Below are 25,240 nucleotides of genomic sequence, written 5' to 3' on the forward strand. Positions count from 1 at the left end.
AGTAATTTCTACCTTTTTATTGTTAAAACACATTTTATTGTTATCGTCGGTTAAGAGCGACAAGTGACTAACCAACATTTGGTCCTTAATAATCAAGGGTTCCTTACAATTTCCTATATCTTCAAAAATAAGGTGTAATGATAATTTAAATATTTAATAAAGGATATTGTGAAAACACAATTTGCAAAAAATGTTCAGTTAGCCACTTGTCGCTCTTAACTGACGATATTTTAATACACTACGCCATTACGCAAGGAGATATAATGTTCTCATTATCAAAATGCACATCACTTATATCACAATCACACTACATCTGCAGGGAATGATATTATTGACCTCATTATTCTCAAAATGCTCATCATCCAACATAAACTAATAATATTTTAGTATTGTTGTAGTTAGAGGAGTGGTAAGTTTTTACTTTTCCTGTTAATCCATCATACAATGTCTTTGAGCGACTTTAAGTTTTCGTATTATAAGTAGCAGTGGTGGTCGGCGACTGTTTGTAAAAGGGATGCTGAAGTATACATGTACAGGGTATCCGGGGGTAAAGTGCACAAACTTTGGGAGGTGATTCTACATGACGTAGAAGTAAAAAATATAAATAACTTTTTTCTTTGTTTAAACCTAGGGATAAATGATTGTATCATCATCACCTATTTGTAATGTTTCCAGTGTTTTTGATGCATTATCTAAAGCAGTTTTCCTGTACATATTTTCCAGGATTAAAATTTCCACCATTAGCGCTATTATTTCACAACAGATCCCACATGACTCGAAGCTGATCACCCATTCGTCTACGCGATCAGAAATGGCCAATCGTACATCCTTTCGTAGGGAGAATTACAAACTTCTGACTCTTTTGTGCAATTCGAAACAAATGTAATAACATTTAGTAAAGTACATAATATACGAATTCTGATTTCATCATTGCTTGTTTTATTATTATTATTGGTTATAAAAAAAACATTCAAAAACACAAAGACAAACATTGGCAGGTGACGAAAAACCAGACAATATTTGAAAATCTCCTACTATAATCATTACAAACAGAATGTGTTGTTTCTTCAATGATGGGGCCAACTGAGTGATTGAACCCACGATGTGACGCCTGGGTGGGAATCTGAACCAGTGTAAGCATAGCTTAGACCAGACCCTGAAGATGATCCACCTCATAAAGTGACTACTGGTATCAAAAAAGCTTTCTTTCATACATTCTTCTTGGTTCAACAAAGTCGTTCAGTAAATCTTCCGATAAATCAACATTATCATCATAGTTTGATTTTGGGCTGGATCACAGATAATAGAAACAATGACAGATGTCGCGTGGAAGCATGGCGATTGTCGCCGGCCTACGACCAAACAGATCCGACTGTCAAAGCAGTGGAACCTATGAAAGTTATGCGTTTGGTGTGTAGGTAGAAACGCAGGCAGGGCGCCACTGCGCGTAGATGAACGATGTTGGTGACACGTGGTTAAATACACTTAAATAATACAATATAAATTTAAAAAATTTCTTTTAAAACAAATGTCACTACACCACGAATGCTTTTTATAAATTTGCTATATGTATTCAATATATCTTCATTCTTATCCTTTGTCTATCTCTTCGGTAGATATATTAACATTACATATATAATGTCCACAAATATTACAATAAATATTGTGAGCTCTACTATTATTGTTAATTGGGTTAGCTGTAATAAATAGGAAGAACCTATAAGCTATTTTACCCTTTGTACTATGTTGTTTTGTACAATAAAGGCTTTATAATTTGAACTTGATTCTTGTTTCTATCATCTACGAGCTGAATGGACTCCATCTTCTCGGGGCGCGCTTTGTCAGACGAGAAACAACAACCACGGTATCAACTTCTCATTTGCCACCAAGAACCTCTCTGGTGCGAGCCATCTGTAGCTAGACCTCAAGCAATAGAAGGTGAGCAGACGCACGTCTCTTGCTATGGGCAGAGAGCAGGATTTATTAAGAGTTTGCTATCGCTCGTTGGTGACTTCAGTTATAGTAGTGGGAGTTGGGTAACTAGACTAGTCCGGATGTCAGTCCTCCCGTTTGATTTTCTCCATCCTGCGCACATGCTCCTGGTGGCCCTCCTGGTGTTGGACCTCAAGACACCTTCTCCTAAAGCGAATTTCCTCCGCTCGGAGCAGGTGCTCCTTCTCTTCCTCACGCCGTTTGACCTTGAGGCATTCCATCTTCAGGATGTGCTCCTCACGTTCATGTCGGAGTCGTGCCGCCGTAAGTTTTATTTTAATATCTGCCAGAAAGCGCCACTTGGCTTTGGTAGTTACAGGGATTTTTATTTTTCTTATATTCTGGAACAGAAGATAAGAAAACTAATACTTCGGTGGAAAGATCATGTAATTAATGTTGCAAACAGTATACGAAAACTGGCATATTTCTTCAGATCATTTATAACCTCACTTGGAAAAGCCTGCGTTGAGGATAATAATTTTACAAAATAATAAAAAATAGCACAAAGATTATATATTAAGAGAACAATATTGTTACATTAACATTTCTACGAATTGGGTACCAACGTGGTACCTATTAATCTAATTCCAGCCAATTCATTACAGTACATGTAGTAAACTTGTAGGGTGACCATGATATACATTGATATTTAATTGCAAGAAAAAATATAATAAACTATTATTTTAAAACATTATAAAAGGACAAAGATGAAAAAATATATTGGAAATCCTCGGATAACACAAATAATTTAACATTATTTTTAAACGTACACAAAGAATTTGACAATTTAATGTAATCTGGAAGGCTATTAAATAGAAGTGGAGCCTGGTACAAATAATATCTTTGCCCAAATGAGAATTTAGTGTGAATTGGCATAAATTTCAGACCAGAGCCAATTCTTGTAGTATGAATTTGCTGCATTCTTAAACATTAAGTTGTTTTGGAAGGAAGTCAAAAGGTCCCGGAGTGGCCCAGAAAAAGGAAGCATGAAAGTGATAAAATCGAAAGATGGAAAAATGTTGACGAATGAGGAAAAAATAAAAGAGAGATGGGTGAAGTATTTCGAGGAAGTTTTCGAAAGCGAAGTGAGTGACAGTGATTCCAGCGGCGAATCAGATATGAATGATGGTGGAGTGAATGTTACCGAAATTAGCATGGATGAGATAGAAAGATCGATTAAATGTAAGAATGGTAAGGCTGTCGGTTTCGACAATATTGCTGCTGAATATTTTAAAGGAGGTAGCCGTATAATGTTCACATGGTTATGCAATCTTTTTAACCAATGTTTAAAGGAGGGTTACACGCCTTTAGATTGGAGAAGGGCTGTGATCATGCCATTATACAAAGGTAAAGGGTCAAGTATGAAATGTGGGAATCATAGGGCTATTAGCCTGTCAGTTGGCAAGCTGTATGGTAGAATTTTGATTGAAAGGGTAAGAAAGGAAACAAAGGATAAAATATGGGATTTGCAAGGTGCTTTTATGAGTGGAAGGAGGTGCATGGACCAGATCTTCTCATTGCGTATGCTCACTGAGAAGTTTTTGGCAAAAAACCAGAAACTTTTCTGTGCTTTTGTAGATCTGCAAAAAGCATACTACTGAGTCAACAGGAAAAAGCTATGGAAGGTGTTGTCCAAGTATGGAGTGATTACGAATGTCACCGTGGTTTTTCAATCTATACATGGATAATTATTGTATGCAAGAATTTAAAGAGGTGGGATTGGGCGCGAATTTGAGTAATCTGAAAGTATGTTGCCTGTTGTATGCTGATGATGCGGTGCTGATGATGCGGTGCTGATTGCTAATAGTATGAATGATCTACAGTCTCTCGTATCTAGGATGAACAAAGTATGCATGAAGAATTTTTTTTTTATTTTTTTTTTATATTTACTCCACACAGGAGGCCCTGAAGAAAATAATTTCCCTCAGGGCCTATGTCATCTTTGGGGATGCTGTGTGGAGGGTCTTTTTGTGGAGAGGAAGGAGTGAACATGGGTCTTGAAGAGTCCCATGTTGTAGGAGGGAGGAAACACAGAGGCCGGCAGTTCGTTCCACAGCCGAGCTGTTGAACTTAAGAACGAATCGTAGAAGCGACCCGTTCTCATGTGACAAGTGTCAACTGTGTACAAATGTTGGGCGCGCGTTTGGCGTGTATCCCGACTACGCACCGGTGCCGAAGGGATCAATGACGCTAGTTCCTCAGAGCATCTTCCATTGTAATACCGATAGAACAAGGACAGCATACCTACCTGACGCCTGTGCTCTAAAGATTGCAGTCCGTTTGTTAAGATTGGGGAATCTATCAAATGGACCGCCCGTTTCTGCACAGAGTCAAGGGTTTTTTTCAGGTATTTTGGGGCTCCAGACCAGAGATGGCTGCCAAATTCGACAGTAGGGCGCACTTGCGATTTGTACAGGGTGAGCAGTTGTGTACTATTAAAGTATCTGCGGGCCCTGTACAGTACGCCCAGCTTCTGAGAGGCCAACTTTACTCTGGCTTCGATGGAGCCCCCGTACCTGAGCTGGTCACTTATAGTTACACCAAGCATATCAATGGAAGGCCTGTTCGGAAGATTGCTTCCGTTGAAGGAGACTAGATTATCATTTGGATCCCTTTTAGAAGTAATCAGACAGGATTGGGTCTTTGAAACATTAAATTCAACGAGATTATTTTTACCCCAGGAGGAAATACTCTCGAGATAACCGTCCATTCTCTGCTTCAAAGCCCTCCGAGCCGTTGGAGTTTGTGTGCCCTTTGGGGGCTTGTCAAACAAAAAGCTATCATGAACTGTACTGTCATCCGCGTAACAATGAATCGGTGCACATGTCAAAAGGTCATTGATGTGCAACAAAAACAAAGTCGGAGACAGAACCGATCCCTGTGGGATGCCAGCATTTATGGAGTGCGAGGAAGAGGTGAAACCGTCAGCAACCGCCTGAATCGACCTATCCCTTAAAAAGTCAGCAATCCACGTACACAGGGATGCGGGAAGTCCGTAAGAATGCAATTTGTTGACAAGTCATCGGTGCCAGACCCGGTCAAAGGCCTTGGATATGTCTAGTGCGACCGTTTGGGTCTCACCGTGACGTTCTAGGCACCGCCCCCAAACATGCGTCACATACGCGAGAAGATTACCGCAAGAGCGGTTCCGCCGGAATCCGTATTGACGGTCGTTGATAATTTTGTTCTTCTCGAGGTATGTGAGCAGTTTGTCGTTGATCACACGTTCCATCACTTTGGACAGAACTGATGTGATCGCTATGGGGCGGTAGTTGGCCGGGTTGGAGCGGTCACCTTTCTTGGGAATAGGGTGAATTACCGCTTTTTTCCAACCAGAGGGCACAGTGCCACACTTCAGGGACATTTTGAAGAGCTTTGTCAAAACTGGAACTATTTCCGCAGCACACCTCTGCAATACCAGGGCAGGTATTCCATCAGGTCCACTAGCTTTGTTAACATCGAGCCCCCGTATGACGTGGAGTACATCCCGATGCCGGATCCTCAGCTTTTTCATATAGAAGCCGCAGTGAGGAACCGACGGCGGAACAGCACCCCCGTCGTCGAGGGTCGAGTTTTCCGCAAACATTTTCCCTAATAAGTTAGCCTTTTCGGTGGCGGTGTTTGCTAGTGAGCCGTCAGGTCTGGTAAGAGGTGGCAAACTGGGTTTGCAAAAATTTCGACCTATTGAGCCCGCAAGCGACCAGAATGCTCTGCTGCCATGCGGGCAGGCAGCCAGCTTTTTGCTGATCTGCAGGTCGTGTTCGAATTTTGACCTATTGATGATTCTCTTGCATTCCTTTGCCGATTTGTTGTATGCTGATCTGCTTTCGGGCGTTCGAGATGTGTTGTAGGCTCGGTAAGCCGCGTTTTTTCGTCGGACTGCTTCGGAGCATTGTCGACTGAACCACGGCTTTGAGCCCACACCAGTTTCTTTAGTAGTCGATTGTATGAAGCCATCCATCGCCGATTTGATGACTTCACCAATCTCCTGGGCACATCTTGAAGGGTCCGAAGTCCGAAAACAAACAGCTGACCACGGAAAAGCGAATGACTTAATGATGAATGTAACTAAGTCTAAAGAAATGGTGTTTGAAAGAGAGAGTAAGAAAACAGTGTGCAATATAGTTGTGAATGAGGAATACTTGGAGCAGGTGGATGAGTTTGTGTATTTAGGAAGTATGTTTACGACAGATGGGAAGGCTGACAGAGATATTGAAAGAAAGGTAAATGCAGGTAACTCCATTAATGGAGGACTGAACGCAGTTGGCGCTAACAAAAAATTGTCCAAAGAAGCGAAGTTAACAGTTCACAATGGAGTGCTGGTACCTACCCCGAAGTATGGAAGTGAGGCACGGAACTGGCAAAGAAAGGATGAAAGTAGATTGAATGCTGCTGAAATGAGATCCCTGAGGTGTATGTGTGGTAAATCCATGTATGATCGTGTGAGGAATGTGGAGATCCGCAAAGAGTGCAAGGCAAGATTAAGAAAGGGACGTTTAGATGGTTTGGGCATATAGAGCGAATGAGCAAAGAAAGGAGAGTAAGGAGGATATATGATGCAAATGCGAATGGTAGCAGAAGTCGGGGACGCCCGAGGAAGACATGGCACGATCAAGTGAAGGCCATGTCAAGAGTCAGAATAATAGAAGAGTATGTATGAATGTGAATGAGGCAAGAAGTATGTGCCAAGACCGAGTTGTTTGGCGGTCCATCCTCTATGCCTACCCCTGCGGTAAAACGGCGTGATGGTTAGTTAGTTGTTTTAAATTCATGATATTACATTCCTTATAAAGTAACTGCGTAGGATATCAACATTTTTTCTTGCATATAACTTTGAGAATCAATTTTTGGGCAATATTAAATGGTTCTATTACAGTCTTCAGGCAGATATATATAGATAGATATATAGATATATCACTCACGTTTAACAGCATAGATATATCACTCACGTTTAACAAACAAAAAATAAATACGTTTCTCTATTAAAATCATAGACAATAGTGTAATATTGCTGATATCTAGGCTAACGACCTATAAATGGATTATGTTCCAAGCCGAGCTTAAAATCAATATAATACCGGACCTATTTGGCTGATCATTTTAAAAAGGTGTGATGTTGAAGTTTATAAATAATAATATAATGCATCATGTTACCTACTGAAACTGAATACACAGTTGAATAAAATAAAATCATCACAATATTACAAAAAATGACAAACCTCTGTGACTAATGCTAATTCGATGGGTCTTCTAATCATTCTAGGGGAATAATCATGACAATAATTGTTGACAACTTCAGAATGCTGAAAGAAAGATAATAAATGTAATAACTACCAAGTTACGTAAATGTTATTAATGTTGCATCAATAGCAGCTACAAGTTGTTAAGAAATGCTTCACTTGCTTAAATTTAAAAAGCGACACCAAAGATGAAAAGAAAAATAATTAGCTCTTCCAGAATGAATATTACATTCAATGTGGACCACAGACCAAAGAAAAGATAGACCTGCCCATAAGAGAGAGGGGAACAAACCAATGTGGCGTGGGCGCGTCTCTTTTAGTGATTTAGTATTTTTTTATATTTGATTTATTGAATTAGTTTGAATTTTGATGTTTTATTTAAATTATTAATTAAAAATTAAATTAAATTTATTATTAATTGAAAAATTGAATTCTTATTATTATTAATTAAAATGATTTATTTTAATTAAACTATTTATAACACATTATATTAAAGGCACTGCTGAAAACCAGCTACATTCCCGGAGAAATCCGGAATGTACTGAGCAGTTGCCCTTTTGACAATATAATTATCTAAATGTATGATGTATACAAAATATATGCAAACATGTAAAAATTATTGTCAAATAAACGTTTTTATTATTATTATATGTAGAACCCCGTTAATTCGAACCCCGATAATTCGAAAAAACGCGTAATTCGAAATTTTCGCAAAAAAAATTTCCGCTGAAAAATTTTTTCATACAAAATTTTTTTTAATTCGAAATTCGTTAATTCGTAATTCGAAATTTATTTTTGTCCGCGCACGAAAATTTGTTCGTGTAATTCGAAAAAATTTGATTTTTGCGAAAATAAATCATAATATTTCGTAAATCTGAATCTAAAAGTCAGCCGTGGCGGTAAAACGCCGAAAAATGTATTTTTACGTGGTTATACATCGTCCTAATTAGTATTATTATTTTGTAAATCTGAATCGATTTACACTGGAATGTCGTATTTTTTCAAATTTATTTCGAATATCCGAGTTTAAAGGGCCGAGAAAATACATTTTACGCGGATATATGTCGTAGTTTTACGAGTTTACGCCAAATATCTGCATTTAAAGGGTCGGCCGCGACGAAACTCGGCCGCGTAATTTCGATTTACGCGTAAATATATCGTATTTTTACTAACTTTACTTCGAATATCCGCGTTGAAAAAATACGGCGCGACGGAAATCGGCCGAAAAATTTCGATCCATGCCGAAATATGACATATTTTTACGAATTTACTTCAAATATCTGAACTTAAAAGGCCGGCCGCGACGAAAAACTGCCGACAAAATTCGATTTACGCGGAAATATATCATATTTTTACGAATTTATTTCGAATATCTGAATTTGAAGAGCCGGCCGCGACGGAATACGGCCGCGAATTCTCGTTTTACGCGGAAATATATCGTATTTTTACGAATTCAAATTCAGATATTTGAAATAAAGGGCCAGCCGCGACGGAAAATTACCGCGAAATCTCGATTTACGCGGAAATATATCGTATTTTTATGAATATCTCAATTTAAAGGGTAGGCCGCGACCGAAATCGGCAGCGAAATCTCGATTTACGCGTAAATATATAGCATTTTTATGAATTTATTTCGAATATCTGAATTTGAAGAGCCGGCCGCGACGGAATACGGCCGCGAATCCTCATTTTACGCGGAAATATATCGTATTTTTACGAATTCAAATTCAGATATTTGAAATAAAGGGCCGGCCGCGACGGAAAATTACCGCGAAATCTCGATTTACGCGGAAATATATCGTATTTTTATGAATATCTCAATTTAAAGGGTAGGCCGCGACCGAAATCGGCAGCAAAATCTCGATTTACGCGTAAATATAAAGCATTTTTACGAATTTATTGTGAATATCTGAATTTACAGGGCCGGCCGCTACGGTAATCGACCGCGAAAATAAAGAAATAATTGGTATTAATACGAATTTACAACTAAAATACCACCCGGATTTGAAGAGGCGGCCGAGAAAATCGATTTTCGGCGTTTTTTTTTTTTTTTTTTCGTAAAATTTCGAATTACGTGGGAATTCGTTAATTCGAAATTTGATTTTTGATGTCCGCTGGATTTCGAATTAACGAGGTTCTACTGTATTATAAATGAATCCGACAGGCAACTTGCATCGTCGAATCACCATTTACCTGTTTACAAATAACTAGTCCTGTTTTTAATGGCGCGCAAATTACTCGCTTCATAATTGAGAATCCTAAATCGTGCAAAAAGAGTTCAGCTTGTTTCCATAATCGAATATTTTTTTACAGTACTTAGTTGCACTTTTGCAAATGTTTTACAATTTACTCATCACGGTAAAATATGAGTTAACCCTCAGGCGATCCAGTGAGAAACAAACATTCAGGCCTTGCTCAGAAAAGTCTTAAACTGCACTGTGCTGCAAATCATAACGCCACTTTAGCAAACTATTTTGCGCAGGGTCTTGTTATATCAACGTGTGCTTGCCGGCGGCCAGGGTACGAATGATGTCGTAGTTTGTTTAAGAGATGCTCGAATCCGCCTGGTGCCAAATAGATTGCCAAGTGTTTGCCTCCAGCTCGTTGAAACGATACTCAGATTTCACGTTAGGGCATGTCTATGTCTTCTAATGTCAGTGATGTGGACAGAGTTCAATGTCTTAGTGTAAATAAGTACCTTTGTTTTAGAGTCTTCTTTTCCTGAACTCAGTGGGTCCAACTCTGTTAAGATGGGGGCTTCAATCATATAGGTGTCATCTTCTGTAATTAACATTCATGTGAATAATAACATTTGACAATATTTATAGATGTATAATTAGATGAGACACTTAACACAAAAGTGACTCCACAGTTGAAAGTTGTTCTACGACTTCAGTGGACCTGCAACCATCATTGATGTATGCCTTTATCGAAATGACTTTACAAAAACAGCACCAATAAGTTTAGTAAAGTGTGTTTTTTATATCATTAAAACAACTGCTAATTAAGTCAGAATAACAACAACTGTCAGATATATTGCTACGTGTGTAAGGCTAATGTCGACATCAGGCAAATGAGTACCCACTTCGCACCCCATACATCCCTTGAACCAAATGGAGCACAGTTTTACGTCTTTCTTCTGTATGGGCCATGAACCTTTAAGGTTAAACGCAACGCTCGTTGTATTCTACGTGTTCACAGATGGCGTTAATTAATTAATTTTGTTTAAATACGCTTTTGCAAGGTATTGCTTTACAATATTAAGACAAATCATTTGTTTGCGCCCGTATATACGCAATATGAATATGAATCAATAGTTTTGTTAGTTTAAAGACTTAATTCTTTCGAGAAAGGCACACAAATACAATATTTTACCGATGATTCAATCCAATATTGTATTTGTATGCCTTTCTCGATAGAATTGAGTTTTTATATGGACAAAACTATTTATTCATATTCATATTGCGTATATGAGGGCGCAAACAAATAATTTGTCTTAATACTGTAAAGCAATACCTTGCAAAAGCGTATTTAAACAAAATTAATTAATTAACGCCATCTGTGAACACGTAGAATACAACGAGCGTTGCGTTTAACCTTAAAGACCTGCACAGATCATTAGTGCGATTTTGTATGAATGACATTAAAGTCAAATCTAGAATGAGGAGAAATTACCATCACATTAAAACACAGTTTGGTTGGTAAATATGAACTTGATGATTCTGATACTTCCTGACATCAGAACCAGTCTACCACGCGAATAATATATATATATATATGGTCTACAATATCTTTTTCTTTCGTGGTAATGCAGGTTTTGAAACACCAGTAAATTATTTATTATATGCGGTCATGGATGTATTTTTGCACTTTGGTTCAATACAATAACAATAGTGATGAGATGCTAACATTTTACTTAGTAATCTTCAAAGTTAAAAGCGGTTAATCTTAAGAATAAAAAACTTCTCAACTCCCGTACAAAATACAGATTCGGCAGAAAAAAAACCAGACTGATTTTTGAGACTAGTGATGCCACACATCACGTACATAGATTTGGCGTGATTTTGGGAGCCCGAAAAAATAAATATTGACAATTATTTTAACTATTAAAACTAACTAAAACAATTAAAACATATAATCTAAGTATTTAAAGTTAGAAAGCTATTATTGATTAAAAATATATTTTTTTAAGTGGACTGTAGTTTCTTATATATCAACAATATTGAATCAATACAAACAGATGGAGTTTATAAACTCAGCTGTACTGGATGTGACAAGGTCTATGTAGGCCAGACAGAGCTTGACCAGACCAGCTTGTAAACTCGGCCACCCTGACAAATCGGCAATTGCCGAGCATTTGATTGACACCGGGCATTATTTTGGATTTGTTCCTGAAGTCCTGGGGAAACCCAAAACTTATAGAGCACGGCTGATTACGGAGGCCATTGAAATACATAAAAATCCCGTAAATATTAATAGAGACGATGGAGCTAAGCTCAATAGTTCTTTGTATCCGGTAATTGACGGCTACACCAGAGCTAAACGAAGAAAACCACTTTAAAAAAAATATATATAATATATACTTTAATGTCAGCTCAGAGGGTTGGAGCTGGCAACACGGTATCACATCCTCTCATACATAAACTCACATTTCACCACAACCTCAAATAACACATCTGCCCTGATGATGGACACTGCAATGCTGTCCGAAACGTTGGCTAAAGAAGGAGTTAGCGCAACACGGCATAACACCCCAAAAACAAATAACGAAAATCAACAATATTATTTAACTCTATGGTTATTATTAATATTATTAAAAAAGCGTTACTCGAGTCTCCATCGCAATCGAACATGGATTCTGGTCCTGTCACGAGGGTGTTCAGTAGTCCTGTAGTGCATTCTTCGTTCAACTGGTTATAATTGGGTTTGGATGCAGCCCCTCCTGTTTGTGTATTATTTTCACGTTGTAATTTTTGTCTCATCTTTCTATTATCCCATTTCTTTCTCAGCGTTTCTGCCGAGCGGAAAAAGGAATTCTGAAGATTGAACTGGATTGCCAGCTTTTTCCATGCATTCTTCTTTTCTTCCCAGCCCGCTGCATTCGACACCCCCTTTTCCAAAATGCGAGAATTGCGTGAGACCAACTCCTCTAGCAAAATCACCTCGCTCTTAGAGAAGTTAGGGATTCGTGACCTATTCTCCATTCCTGAAATGATAATGTAAAGCGAGGTAAATAAATTGTATTATATTGTACAATAATAAACTGAAAATCACTATTATACATAATACACGGGTAAACATAAAGAAAATAGGGAAACGCTTAATTATCTATCTAATGTTTACAAATCTCTTTAAAAAAACAACACTTGATTTCAACTACAATATCTAATGGAGATAACTATTTAAGTTGTGAGGTTTATGAATGGACGTGCACTAAATAGGTTTTTAGGGTTTAGTTAAGGTTATTTTAATAATTTTTGCGTAACCTTCAAACTTAACTTTGATTGAGAAAAAATGTTACTAAATCATCTTTTACCATCTCCCACCACATAAATAGTTATTTCTTATAGTAATTAAGTTGAAATCAAGTGCTATTTATATATGTTTGCGTATTAAGATAAAAATCATTACAAAAATTAATTATTTACAGTACCTATTTCTCAAATGTTATCAAAATGATACAGGGTGTTATTTTTAAATAAAATGTGCGTATTCGAGTGTCCCTATTTTCTGTATATTTACTAAAACACGCAAAATTTACCAGAAAATAGAAGCAATTTACATAAAACAATTTATTCTAAAATAAAGGAAAAACTGAAAGAAATTAAGCAAGTGATCTTGTGGGCCGGAATTTCAGTTTGCTCAGGAATGTCACCGGTCTGCTTATCTCATCAGGATTCCTACCAACGAGCAACTTGACGAACGAAAACATCTCTTAGGTCGAGCTTAAAAAGCAACTGAACAGTACGTATAATACTTACCAGCAAAAATTTACGGAAAGGCAGTCGTTGACATAAATAAACCACTCTGTCGTTGACATTTGGGTTGTTGTGATTTTTTTATGACATTTGGTTTTCATAGAAATTAGAAACACTCCATAGATATATCATCCACAGAACAGATCCTCTATTAAACTCTATGCGCTTTGTCTATGATTTTAATAGATGAACGTATTTCTAATTTCTATGCAAATCAAACTGTCATCATCAAAACAACTCAAACGTCAACCTCTGCTGTTTACTTTTAGTAAATTTTCGCTATTTTCTAGTAAGTGTACCGTATGTTTTATGCATAACGTCAAATTTAAAATTGTATTTTATTGTTTTACGTTGCAAGGCCGGTATTTCAGTTGCTTTTGAAGTTCGGCTTGCGAGATATTTAGGTTCGTCAAGTTGCTTTCTGGTACGAACCCTGACAAGATAAGCCAATTGATAAGATATCTGAAAATACCGACATATAGTTTTGCTCTCATTTATCATTTCTGAATAATTAAATACTTAAATTTAATGTGAAATTCTCGTATTCTGCTTCAATACGCACTAATTATTAAAAAAATACCTCATTTCAACTATTTAAAACGGTAATTATTCGGGATGGCTGGCCAAGCTTAATATGATTTTTTTTCTTTTGATTCACCTTAATTATTATAAAATGAAACCATCTGCATTTGTCAAATTTTAGCATTCTAATTTTTAATTACATTAAATGTACCTTTTATAGTAATTAAGGTTTTATTTACCCCTCATACCTGTTTCCTTCCCAGAACTTCATCTCCACAATGGAAATTATTTTCATCTGTGCCTCCTGTGTTTTCAGATCCGGTCATCAAACTTTTTTTTTACATTAGCTCCAATGTAAAAAAAAAAGTTTGATGACCGGATCTGAATTCCCAGGTTCTTCTTCTCCCATTTCCTTCCCTTCCCCATTACCTTCAGCCTCACAACATACCCCAATGTTTGCCATAGTCTCACTGGCTCTAGATGGAAGCAGTGTGGGCCTTGTGCGGTATTCACAAATAAAATAATAATAATTTCAGGAATGGATCACAGGATTCGAACTCCAAACTTCTCCGACAAAGAAGTCATTTTGCTGGAGCAGCTGATTTCACGTAGTTCCTGCATTTTGGAGAAGGGGCCGACAAAAGCGGCCGGCTGGAAGGAAAAGAAGGATGCATGGAAGAAGCTGGCAATCCAGTTCAATGCTCGGAATTACCGACTCCGCACCGCAGAAACGCTGAGAAAGAAGTGGGACAACATGAGAAAGATCAGACAAAACTTAGCTCAACGTAAAAACAATGCACAAACCGGAGGGGCTGCATCCAAACCCAATTGCGACCAGGTCAAAGATGAATGCACCACAGGACTGCTGAACACCTTTGTGACAGGACCAGAATCCATGTTCGATTGTGATGGAGACTCTAGTAAAGCATTTTTTCATAATATTAATAATAACTATTGAGTTACATAATATCATTGGTGTAAACCTTAAGTTCTTTCAACATTTTTGTTTAATTTTCAATGTTTTCTATGTACAGGGTTTTCCAATAGCAGGTGATAGATATTCAATCGTAAAATATCAATGGTTTCGTTGCTTGTGTGGCACGTAGCGCCATCTTGTTGAAAGTAAATGTTGTCCAAATCAATACCATCCAATTCCGGCCATAAAAAATCAGTAATCATCTCTCGATAGCGCAATCCATTCACCGTAACTGTTGCTCCAGCCTCATTTTCGAAAAAGTAAGGTCCAATGACTCCGCCGGACCATAAACCGCACCAAACAGTCACACGTTGAGGGCAGAGAGACTTTTCAACAACAACTCTTGGGTTTTCCGAGCCCCAGATGCAACAATTTTGCTTGTTGACGAAGCCACCGAGGTGGAAATGGGGCCTCATCACTCAAGATGATTTGCATTTGATTCACTCAAGTGAATTTTAATAATTTCAATGCGTTGCTGAAGCGTGTATCATTCCATTTTTATTAATGGCGTAGTTTCTACTTGTCAAATGTCAAAAAATGACAGTTTCAAAAGTAACATCTACCGAAATAGCGTGCTTTTCAAAATAACACCTCTTATTGGAAAACCCTGTATTTCAAATCTTATTTTTTAATTTTCTGAAAAAACAAATAGGTACTGTTAGAACCTGATAAAATTATTTCTCCAGTGTACATATATAACCGTTTTAGGGCTATGCTTATTTTTCAAGTATGTACGTATATTGCTACAGTTAAGTATTAAATATAAATGCAAAAACTTTCAAAAGACAAATATCAACAAATTTTAATGATTATTTTTGCAATTCAATATGTAAAGAATGATATGTTATACTTCTAATAAAAGAAACTACATATTTACAACTACAAAAAATATTAATCAAAAATGATGTCACTTGGCAATCGTGTTTTCCCGTGCAAAGTTCATTTAATTCCTCTTTACATCGAGCGCATAATATGACGTTGAATCGCCTTATCTCATTGGAATCCCTTTTCCAAATGGAAAGATGGTGACTCGCCTTGTTATCCCCATTTCCAGTACGGCAATGAATGCTTTTATTTCATTCACAGTAGTTGTTGTCCACTTTTTTGAATTCGGTTTAAAAATTCCTGTGTTCAAAAATTGCGCAGCGTAACAATTGTTTTCTTTTGACAATATTTTCAAGAAGTAACAAGGTGAAAAATAAATTGAAATAGCCTGTTAGTTTTCCATCATAAAAGGAGCGCGTCTTGGTACAGGAATTTAATAAAAACCGTCAGATTTTTTGTAAAAACTTTTGTCAAAAAAGTTTGTCGAAAAAACTATTTACAAAACAACTTTTGTCAAACTTAGGTCTCGTCATCCGTAGTGTCGCTGTCGTTTGATACAACGTCTGTAATAGAACTAACATCCAACATGGTGAAAAATTTCGATTATTTTTAGGGTGTATTTTTAACGGGATAAACAATAAATACAGTTATCAATACTATTCATGTTCTAGTATTATATAATTATTGACCATTTGCTTCATAAAACTGAAATAATAACAGAACTTGGATAGAACCTTCACAGAACGTGAAAATCATCTTTAAAATTTGATGAATTGTTCAAATTCTATGAAACAACCCTTTCTTATTCTTGCCTAGCAAGTTAGCAGTTATTTCAATGATGTGAAAACACGCTTTGCTGAGGAAGGTTACTAAGTCATCTCTACCAAACTTATTGGCACTGTTAACACGCCGCCTAAAGTCGTTTTGATATTGGCATACGTCAAACTACGACAATGGTAGATGTTAACACTTTCCAACTAAGTGAAGCCACGCTTGTTTTAAATGTCTCATCTAATCGTATACATCTATAATAATAATCCACATTCTACATTTTGTAATCAATATGTAGTATTTATGTATATTGTTAAAAGTTATTATGAATATTAATTTACAGAAGATGACACATATATGATTGAAGTCCCTATCACGACGGAGTTGGACCCATTGAGTTCTGGAAGAGAAGACTCTACAGCAAAGGTACTTATTAACATTGGTGTTTCATGTAATCTTTGGGTTTTTATATCAAACACTTGTCACTGTTTTATTAGTTTATTTAGACTTGATATACAGGAGACATTTTAGAGATGCGAGCTTGCTGGCTGACAATACACACACTGTTTTACAATAGACGACAATAGTAATAGTGATGGCATTAACATCACTAACATAGTGATGTGACAATTGGCACACTGAATATATCCATTCAAAGCTAGGCATTCAATTCATGCGCAGTAGGCTACCAATTGTCTGCCTGCAGTAGAGAGAGCAACAGGCGGCCCCCAAACTTTTCTATCTTGGCTAAATAAAACAAATAACTAGCGGCAAAAAATATTAAACAGTTTCTATTCTATTTTGTAAAAGTGTTCAGTCTTTCTTCAATGTTTTGATTGCTCAAAATAATAACCTTTTTTTTGAATATTCAAAAGACAGAACATCGTGATTCAACCTTAATTGAAGAAAAATTTTCACCTTCGCTGCGCAGGGTTTTTTTGGTCAATTTCCCATTCACAATCATTATGTTACTTGCGTTTATAGAAAAATGGCTTGATTTAAAACATTTTTTGTTATTTTTATTTGTATTGTACCTAAAAAAATAGCAGATTTAATAAATATTATATAAACTGCGCATTTCTAATTCCTAGTAGGAAATTAATTACTTCTCATACAAAGTTAAAAACAATGCTCAGTGACGTGTTTATTAATGAAAATGGTAAATAATGTATAACAAAATATAAAGTATAATTTGAGTTTTGAATTCATGAGGTGGGTAGTTAGTTACCTATGAATTCACTAGAATATCAATTAAAGATTATTCAAAAATATTTTTTTTGAACTGTCCTTCCACTTCTGGACCCCTAGAGCCGCCTCTGGGGATCACGATTCTCGGCAATGAGGAAACAACTAAGGTATATTAAACACTGTCCGTCTTACTTATAAAGATTCCCTAATACGCTGCTGCAGCGCTGGTATAGGTGAGGAGGGCCATATACTGCTCAGGTCAAAATATTTACTCATAATATTTACTCACTTTGTTCAAATCCTCAAAAAAACAGTCATTTTTTGCATTTCGCGTTTAGTTGCTAACATGACATTTCTTCAGATGACGTCTACGATATCATTGACCCTGGTCTGCTTTGGATTGCTTCGAAATTTGGCTAATTTGATTGTGTGTTCCTTATTTGCTTTGGTAAATCGATATTACGATTAAAAATATTCTTCTGATAGTGCTATCAATTGGTGTTACTACTTTTTTATATTTTCATTGATATTTGTTAAATCGAACAAAGTCCGTGACTCATCCCTAATTATCCCTCATTAATACATCCCTAATCCTGGGGGTCGGGCGGTTTAAAAAATTGTCAGCCCCTAAAACTGTGGTATTACGGCCGGTATTATGTGTTGTACATTTTCTACTAACCTGTTCTTATCCCTCCGTATTATCTATTATGAGTACGACGGTGTATGAATATTGTGTAGCCAAGCAACATAACAGGTTTTGCAGGTTGAAATAGAACAAACATTTTATTGATAATATGTTTTGTTTTCAGTGTTTTGCACTCACCAGTCCAGAGTCTGTATCCATCCCTACTCCCATGAGTCGCATCCGGAAGGTTAGGTGGATAACCCCAAAGGTAATAATACTTTTAATTAAAAAAATATTTGAAAAATAGTACACAAAATGCTAACCCTATACAAAGTGCGCGCTACTGTTGAATTTGATAGCCACATTTGGTCTGGAGTCCCAAAATATTTAAAACACACCCTTGATAGATTCCCCTAATCTTAACAAACGCTGAGCACAGGCCTCAGGTAGGTATGCTGTCCTTGTTTCGCTGGTATTTCAATGGAAGATGCTCCAAAGAACTAGCTTCATTGGTCCATACGGCACTAGTGCATACTCAGGAAACAAACCAAATGCGCACCTACATGAGAATGAGTCGTTTCTACGAATCATTCTCGAGTTCAATGGCTACGGAACGATTTGCCGGCCTCTGTGTTTATGTCTCCGTCCTACAACATGGGTCTTTCCTTCTTTTCCTCAAAAAGACCCTCCACAAAACATCCTCAAAGATAACATAACGTGTACCGGGTGTAAAATAAATCCTGCATGCCGTGCGCTCCACTGTAAAGCCGCGGATACACATGCCAGTGAAAAGCATGTTTTTGGCAAGTATCTGGCATGCTAACTATTCGCGTATACACACGCTAGATACAGGCAAACTAGCTACTTACATCTCTAGTTTCTGAAATGGAAGTCTCGAAAAAAATAAGCGGCGACTGTATTCCAAAAGCACTGGTAGCTGCCATAGTGGATAATTAAGTTTTTTCATCGCCCCGCTAAGCCATTTTGATCCCGAAAATATCAACTTCAAAAAGAACGAGACAAAGCATGCACGCATTCACTCTATTGTTATTACGAAAATAGTGTCAGCCAGTTTACGGATTATTTTACCCCTGGCATTTCAAGGGTCAAACGACCGCAGCGCCTTCCACTTTTTCTAGACTTTCTTGGCAACTTGCAGCTGTTGATGGAATTTTCATAACATTTTAAAAGATTTATTTATTATTGTCTGTTTTAATAGTTACATTATTTGTTATGTTTGTTTTAGAATTCTAAAATTGTCAACAATAATAATCATGGTTATACCCCTTCAATGCTGGGAGCACCCATCCAATCACCAATAGTTACAAAGGTTTGTCATATTTTATAATTGTACGAACGCTGGAAAGGATAAAATGACTAAAGAGCCATTTATCAGTATGGCATTTTAGCTATTTATCCTTCCCAGCGTCAATATTGTGAATGTACATTTTTCAATTTAAAGATTTTTTATTTTGAAATTAGTAAAATACTTAGTTTTTACCACTTTTATTGTTCATAAATACCAACATGTTTCATGGGCAACGCTCACTTCTTCAGGGTTTTAATAATACTAATTATAAATAATAGACATAGACAATGGTGTCAATAGAGAAATAATAGACATAGACAATGGTGTCATTAAAAAATAATAGACATAGACAATGGCAACAATGAAAAGATGAAAATGGATAGGGGAAAGTGAGGCAATATGGAACAATTTACAAAGGGAATAGGTTTAATATTGGGTCATTTAAAAATAATATTTGACTGTTAATAATATTCAATTTTGCATTCACACTCTTTCTAATCTCTAAAATTTCTAGTTTATCCAACTGAATGCCATTGACATTACAATGTATTAATTCTATTCCACTATTGAAGTTAAAGGTATGACTAGTTTCCAACAAATGGTCGGCAAACTCCGAGAAACTGTTATTGTTTAAAGATTTCATATGTTCTTTAATCCTTATTTAAAAGTTTTACCTGTATAAAAGAAACCACAATCATTACACTTCAATTTATATATTCCAGATTTTTTCATTTTTGAATCTCTGTCTTTATTAAATACTATGCAATTTTTAAGTTTGTTATTTGCATAAAATACGGGAAGAATTTCATTAGGTACATTTTTTGTTAAGGAATTAGAAATTTTATTATTAAAATACATAATTTTCCTTCATTTTTCGCCACAAAATAAGTTTGCTGTGTTAGAAGATTTTTTATTTTATTCAACTATACCTTTTTAGAGGATACCATGATACATTTATTTTTTAAACTTCTGAGTCAAAGTTTTTCAAAGTGATCAACCAAATATCAAGAATAGAATAACATAATGAACTTAACAATAAAAAAAAATTAACAAGTTGAATACGAAAAAGTAAGAATGAGTTCTCATAAGATTTAGAGAATGTTAGCAAAGTAAGCGCCTGAATTTTTTTTCTTTTCGACTTGATTACAAAACATTGATTTTTCTCTACTTTGTATAAATATAATATGCGTATATTATATACATAAACCTTCCGGAAGAAATTCTCTAAATGATAATGAAAACCCTATCGAAATCAGTTGCGAAGTTTAAAAGCGCACAAACAGACAGACGCGAATAGCTACTTTATTTCATACTATTTTTTTAAAATATGTTTCCTTATTCTAGGTTTATTTCAAATAGTTTTTGTTCATGTTTCAAATCCAGCAGACATTTTAAGGGGAGGTTTTTCAACTCCATGACTCAAATAGAAGTAGTGAAATATTATAGCCTTCTTGTGTCTACATCAATCACCTCTAGAAATGTACAAAAGGGTTCCGTGATAACTCTACACAATGACAATTCAACACACCTTTAAAAAGTGATATAAATAATGACTTAATATCACTTTTTATAATGACTTTATATCACTTTTTAAAGTATTTTTTTCATTGCTTTTAATGAAAAGTGATGAAAAAAAACTAACATATAAAGCTAACCTATTTAACCTAGTGTTTATTTCATCACTTTTCATGACCTTATATCACTTTTTAACGTTGAGTTGAGTTCAGATGTTGGGTTACTATTACATAGAATTATTTTGGATCGAGTAATTAAAACCCATACCTACATGTTGTTTTTTAAACCTTTTACGTATCTATTAAATGTGAGATACCTTGATAGGAAAAAAAAGAAATTTTATTGACTGATGGTATTTGTTCATTCAACATTTTAATATTCTGTTCCAGAATAAAAGAAAAATAAAAATCCCCGTAACCATCAAAGCCAAGTGGCGCTTTCTGGCAGATATTAAAATAAAACTTATGGCGGCACGACTCCGTCATGAGCGCGAGGAGCACCTCCTGAAGATGGAAGGCCTGAAGGCCAAACGGCGTGAAGAAGAGAAGGAGCACCTGCTCCGAGCGGAGGAAATTCGCTTCAGGAGAAGGTGTCTGGAGGTCCAACACCAGGAGGGCCACCAGGAGCATGTGCGCAGGATGGAGAAAATCAAACGGGAGGACTGACATCCGGACTAGTCTAGTTACCCAACTCCCACTACTATAGTACGAACAAAACTGAAGACAGTTCCTGGCGTCGTCAATGAAGCCACCAATGAGCGCTAGCGAACTAATAATAAATCCTGCCCTCTCTGCTCATGGCAAGAGACGTGTGTCTGCTCACCTTCTATTGCTTGAGGTCTAGCTACAGATGCCTCGCACCAGAGAGGTTCTTGGTGGCAAATAAGAAGTTGAGACCATAGTTGATGTTTCTTGTCTGACGGACACTATATAGCTCCCCGAAAAGAAGTCTATCTAGCTCATAGATGATGGAAACAAGAAATATGGGCCATGAACAATCATTAGTGTGAAATTGCATGTAACACGTGTCAGCAGCAGCGTTCACCCAAACTACTTCAAATTGTACCAACGCACTTCGGCACCTCGCCATTGTTGCACACCAAATGTACAATTTTCATTGGCTCCCTCATTTTGATAGTTCGTGCAGTTTGATCGTAATTTGGTGACAGACGTGCACACAAAACATCATGTTTTATAAAGATAAAAACTTTTTAATAGCTTTTTATAACCTGTAAAGGAAACCACAAGTGTTGGCACCTTTCACCGAAATTATGATTTGTACGCCAAGAATATTTTCAGCTACATAATTTTGTATACAGCAGTTCCCACAGTGGGCTCTCTCGCCAAAAATTACATGTTCTTGAATAATTCAGCCTGATAAAAATGACAACATTTTGTGGTTTAATCGCAATGTAGAAAAAAAAATTGTTTCGGTGCTTTTTTGGGCAGCTGCGTTTTGTATGTTGAAGTCCTCAGTCCTCCAAAACCGAACAATTTATCTTTCGGTTTGGAAATAAACAGCTATTACTCGAAGAGTCAATTTGTTTGCTTTTCAGAACGGCTCATATGGTCTCATAGAAATCTTTGTCTCTCCCTTACCCTCATAGTTAAAAATATGTTAGAAAGAGAAAACACCAAGCTTTATATTCAAATACATATAGAAGTTAACTACAGAATAACTAAAATGTACACCTCTGTGAAACCAACAGTTCCGAACGCAATTTGAAAAAATAAAATTTAACTTCGTGAATTTTTAATTAATTATTTTTATATGTAACGACAAAAAATTGTTACGTTTATAATATATTTGTTTAACCACTCAGAACATTAGAACGTCAAAAGACGTAAATATGATAATAGCGGTCAAGACATTAGAACGTCTTTTCACGTAAACGCGCGAGATTTTACAAAAATCGATTTATTTCCATCACTAGTATACGGATTGCCATGATTTAAAAAACAGAGTATCGATAATGAATAACGCTACGCGTCTGTATTCAAGAATATCTATGGAACGTAGAAGTGCATTATCTAAGCCGATTGAATCTGTCATCTTGTTCGTTCATAATTTATTGCGTTTCTAAATAATTTATTAAAAATATTTTAGTTTGGACGGTTAATATTTTGAGGTGACTAATAGTTTTTAATTATATTTCTTCAATATATAAAGTGTTATTTCTTTATGATACTCAGAAAAAAGTACATTTTTCACGGGTTTGAAATAATGGTAAGCGATTCTTACATATTTTTGACGTTTTCATAATGTATATTTAGAAACGCAAATATTTACGTATAACAACACAATGCGATAGTGGATTTCATAATCTTTCCAAAACATTTTTTAGAATGAGGCTACGTTTCCCAAAACGTGAGTTATGAAGCTTTTAGCAAAACTCGTAAATAACACAAAAATTATCACGTTTTGACAGTTCTCAAAGGAACACATAGTAAATAAATGTCTTTGTCTGAGAGGTTAATAGAATATGTGTTTTTTTCATTATCAGTAATTTTAGTTCAGTGTTTATATTACAAAAAGTAAGGTGAACCATTTTTAAAACTTTTTTACGTTTGATTTAAAAATTTTAACATTTCAAAACTTACATGTTTATTTTTATTAATAAATTTTGCAAGCGTATTTCACCACCTTTCAAAAACAGTTTCCAGTTTTCGAATACATTCAGAAATATCCCATTTATTCTGATTTTAGTAAGAAACTGAAATACCCACAAATTCTCCGACGGCATTTTTAAGAAATGTAACGGTCAATATGCCAGAGTAGAAGTGTGTTGTTCCGGCCAGAACGAATCCAATGGCTGTGATTCCGAAGGCTTTGAATCGGTCCGGGTTTGCAAAATATAATGTAGCTAACCCGGCCGGATTCACTCGTTCCGAACTGCAGGTGAATCTGATACGCCGGAACCAAACATACGAGGTTTGTCCAAAAGAAAAGGTGAATTTTAAATTTTCGCGGGCTGTGTACATTCGATTATCGATTTTTTTTTTGCTATGTTGGTACACATATGTTTATCATATGTTAGCATTATCAGCCATTTTGGATTAGTGGTTTATTTTTGACAACTGGAAAGGTTAGTCACGTTTTTGTGTGTTCTTCGATTTTTTACTTTTGAAAAAAATGGATCAAAGAATATGTATTAAATTTTGCGTTAAAGATGGAATTAAGTGCTCCAACGCACGTAAAATGTTGACTGTGTCATTCGGCTAGTCTACTTTGTCTTAAAAAAGTTTTTATAAGTGGTACAAGCGCTTTACAGAAGGCCGAGAAGATGTTAATGACGATGAGCATCCTGGAGTTGCAACCACGTCAACAAACGAAGAAAACATCGAAACAGTGAAGAAAATGATTTTGGAAAATCGTCGAATCACTATTAGGGAAGTTGCAGAGGATGTTGGCATTTCAATCGGCTCATGCCATGCAATTTTCTCGTATGTTTTGGGCATGAAACGTGTGGCAGCGAAGTTTGTTCCGAAATTGTGGAAAAACAAATCATGGATTTTGCACCACTATAATGCACCAGCTCATACATCAATGCTTGTTCGTGATTATTTGGCCAAAATTAACACCATAATCATGTCTCAACCACCGTATTCACCAGATTTTGCTCCCTGCAACTTTTTCCTATTCCCAAAACTGAAGAGACCAATGAAAGGAAAGCGTTTTGCCACAATTGATGAGATAAAGTCAGAATCGAAGAACGAGCTGATGGCCATATCGAAAAGCGCATTCCAGAAGTGCTTCGAAAATTGGAAGAAGCGCTGCCATAAGTGCATTATATCTGAGGGGGACTACTTTGAAGGGGAGAAAATGGATACTGATGAATAAATAAATATTTTTCGAAAAAATTCGAAATTCACTTTTTCCTTTGAACAAACCTCGTGTTGGTTGATGAAAGAATTTTTCTAGTGTATTATCACGTAATCGAAGTACAAATGATTTCAATCTATGGACAAAAATACACATTATAGACTCCAACTGCATACAAATAACATTTGAAAAAGAAACTTGTGTTCTTGCGATATACAGATTTCCATCCAAAAACAACAGTACAATTTCTTAGCTGCACTTAACAATACTTTAAAAGATCTCAACAAAAACAAAAATATCATCATCATTGGAGACCTAAACATAAACATCTTACAAAATGGACACCCACAAAACACAGAATACCTAACACTACTAGCACAGCATGGACTGGAGCCAACAATAAATGTTCCAACACGAGTCACACAGTTATTATTTAAGTATTCTTTACAACAACAACATTGCAATAGTCTCAGATAT

At 36.1% G+C, this 25,240-nt stretch overlaps 2 protein-coding genes across 4 annotated transcripts in view; one reads left to right on the forward strand and one right to left on the reverse strand.

The window, feature by feature from the left end:
- LOC149411080 (uncharacterized) lies at nucleotides 1-13,321 on the reverse strand. 2 transcript variants are annotated; one of them, XM_089647128.1, is made up of 5 exons: nucleotides 13,214-13,321; nucleotides 12,061-12,438; nucleotides 9,931-10,010; nucleotides 7,212-7,295; nucleotides 1-2,333 (listed from the first exon to the last, which is right to left on the reverse strand). In XM_089647128.1, the coding sequence occupies exons 2-5, from the start codon at nucleotides 12,434-12,436 to the stop codon at nucleotides 2,058-2,060; spliced, it is 816 nt and encodes a 271-aa protein (XP_089503254.1). In that variant the 5' UTR covers nucleotides 12,437-12,438; nucleotides 13,214-13,321; the 3' UTR covers nucleotides 1-2,057. The 2 variants fall into 2 exon arrangements, with proteins under 2 accessions (XP_089503254.1, XP_089503253.1); XM_089647127.1 differs by having other exon boundaries at nucleotides 9,931-10,013.
- A 107-nt stretch (nucleotides 13,322-13,428) lies between these two features.
- LOC149411081 (uncharacterized) overlaps nucleotides 13,429-25,240 on the forward strand; it is a 48,704-nt gene continuing 36,892 nt past the window's right edge. Inside the window, exons 1-6 of one of the 2 annotated variants that reach the window (XM_089647555.1) lie at nucleotides 13,429-13,499; nucleotides 14,269-14,652; nucleotides 16,648-16,730; nucleotides 18,302-18,385; nucleotides 19,364-19,447; nucleotides 21,331-23,480. In XM_089647555.1, coding sequence (XP_089503681.1) covers nucleotides 14,271-14,652; nucleotides 16,648-16,730; nucleotides 18,302-18,385; nucleotides 19,364-19,447; nucleotides 21,331-21,606 — 909 coding nt within the window. In that variant the 5' untranslated portion in view covers nucleotides 13,429-13,499; nucleotides 14,269-14,270 and the 3' untranslated portion in view covers nucleotides 21,607-23,480. Of the gene's footprint in view, nucleotides 13,500-14,268; nucleotides 14,653-16,647; nucleotides 16,731-18,301; nucleotides 18,386-19,363; nucleotides 19,448-21,330; nucleotides 23,481-25,240 lie in introns of those variants that run through there. The other variant, XM_089647554.1, reaches the window with a different exon arrangement.

The sequence above is a fragment of the Hesperophylax consimilis genome, chromosome 26 (assembly GCF_061612785.1).
Source record: "Hesperophylax consimilis isolate HC1 chromosome 26, BYU_Hcon_1.0, whole genome shotgun sequence".
Taxonomy (NCBI): Eukaryota; Metazoa; Arthropoda; class Insecta; order Trichoptera; family Limnephilidae; genus Hesperophylax; species Hesperophylax consimilis.

Excerpts from the sequence above, each read along its gene's own strand:
- LOC149411080 (XM_089647127.1), bottom strand. The coding sequence starts at position 12,436 with ATGGAGAATAGGTCACGAATCCCTAACTTCTCTAAGAGCGAGGTGATT. Across the intron at positions 10,014-12,060 it reads CGATTGCGATGGAGACTCGA|AAGATGACACCTATATGATT; the intron begins GTAACGCTTTTT and ends TGTTAATTACAG. Across the intron at positions 2,334-7,211 it reads AATTAGCATTAGTCACAGAG|AATATAAGAAAAATAAAAAT; the intron begins GTTTGTCATTTT and ends CTTCTGTTCCAG.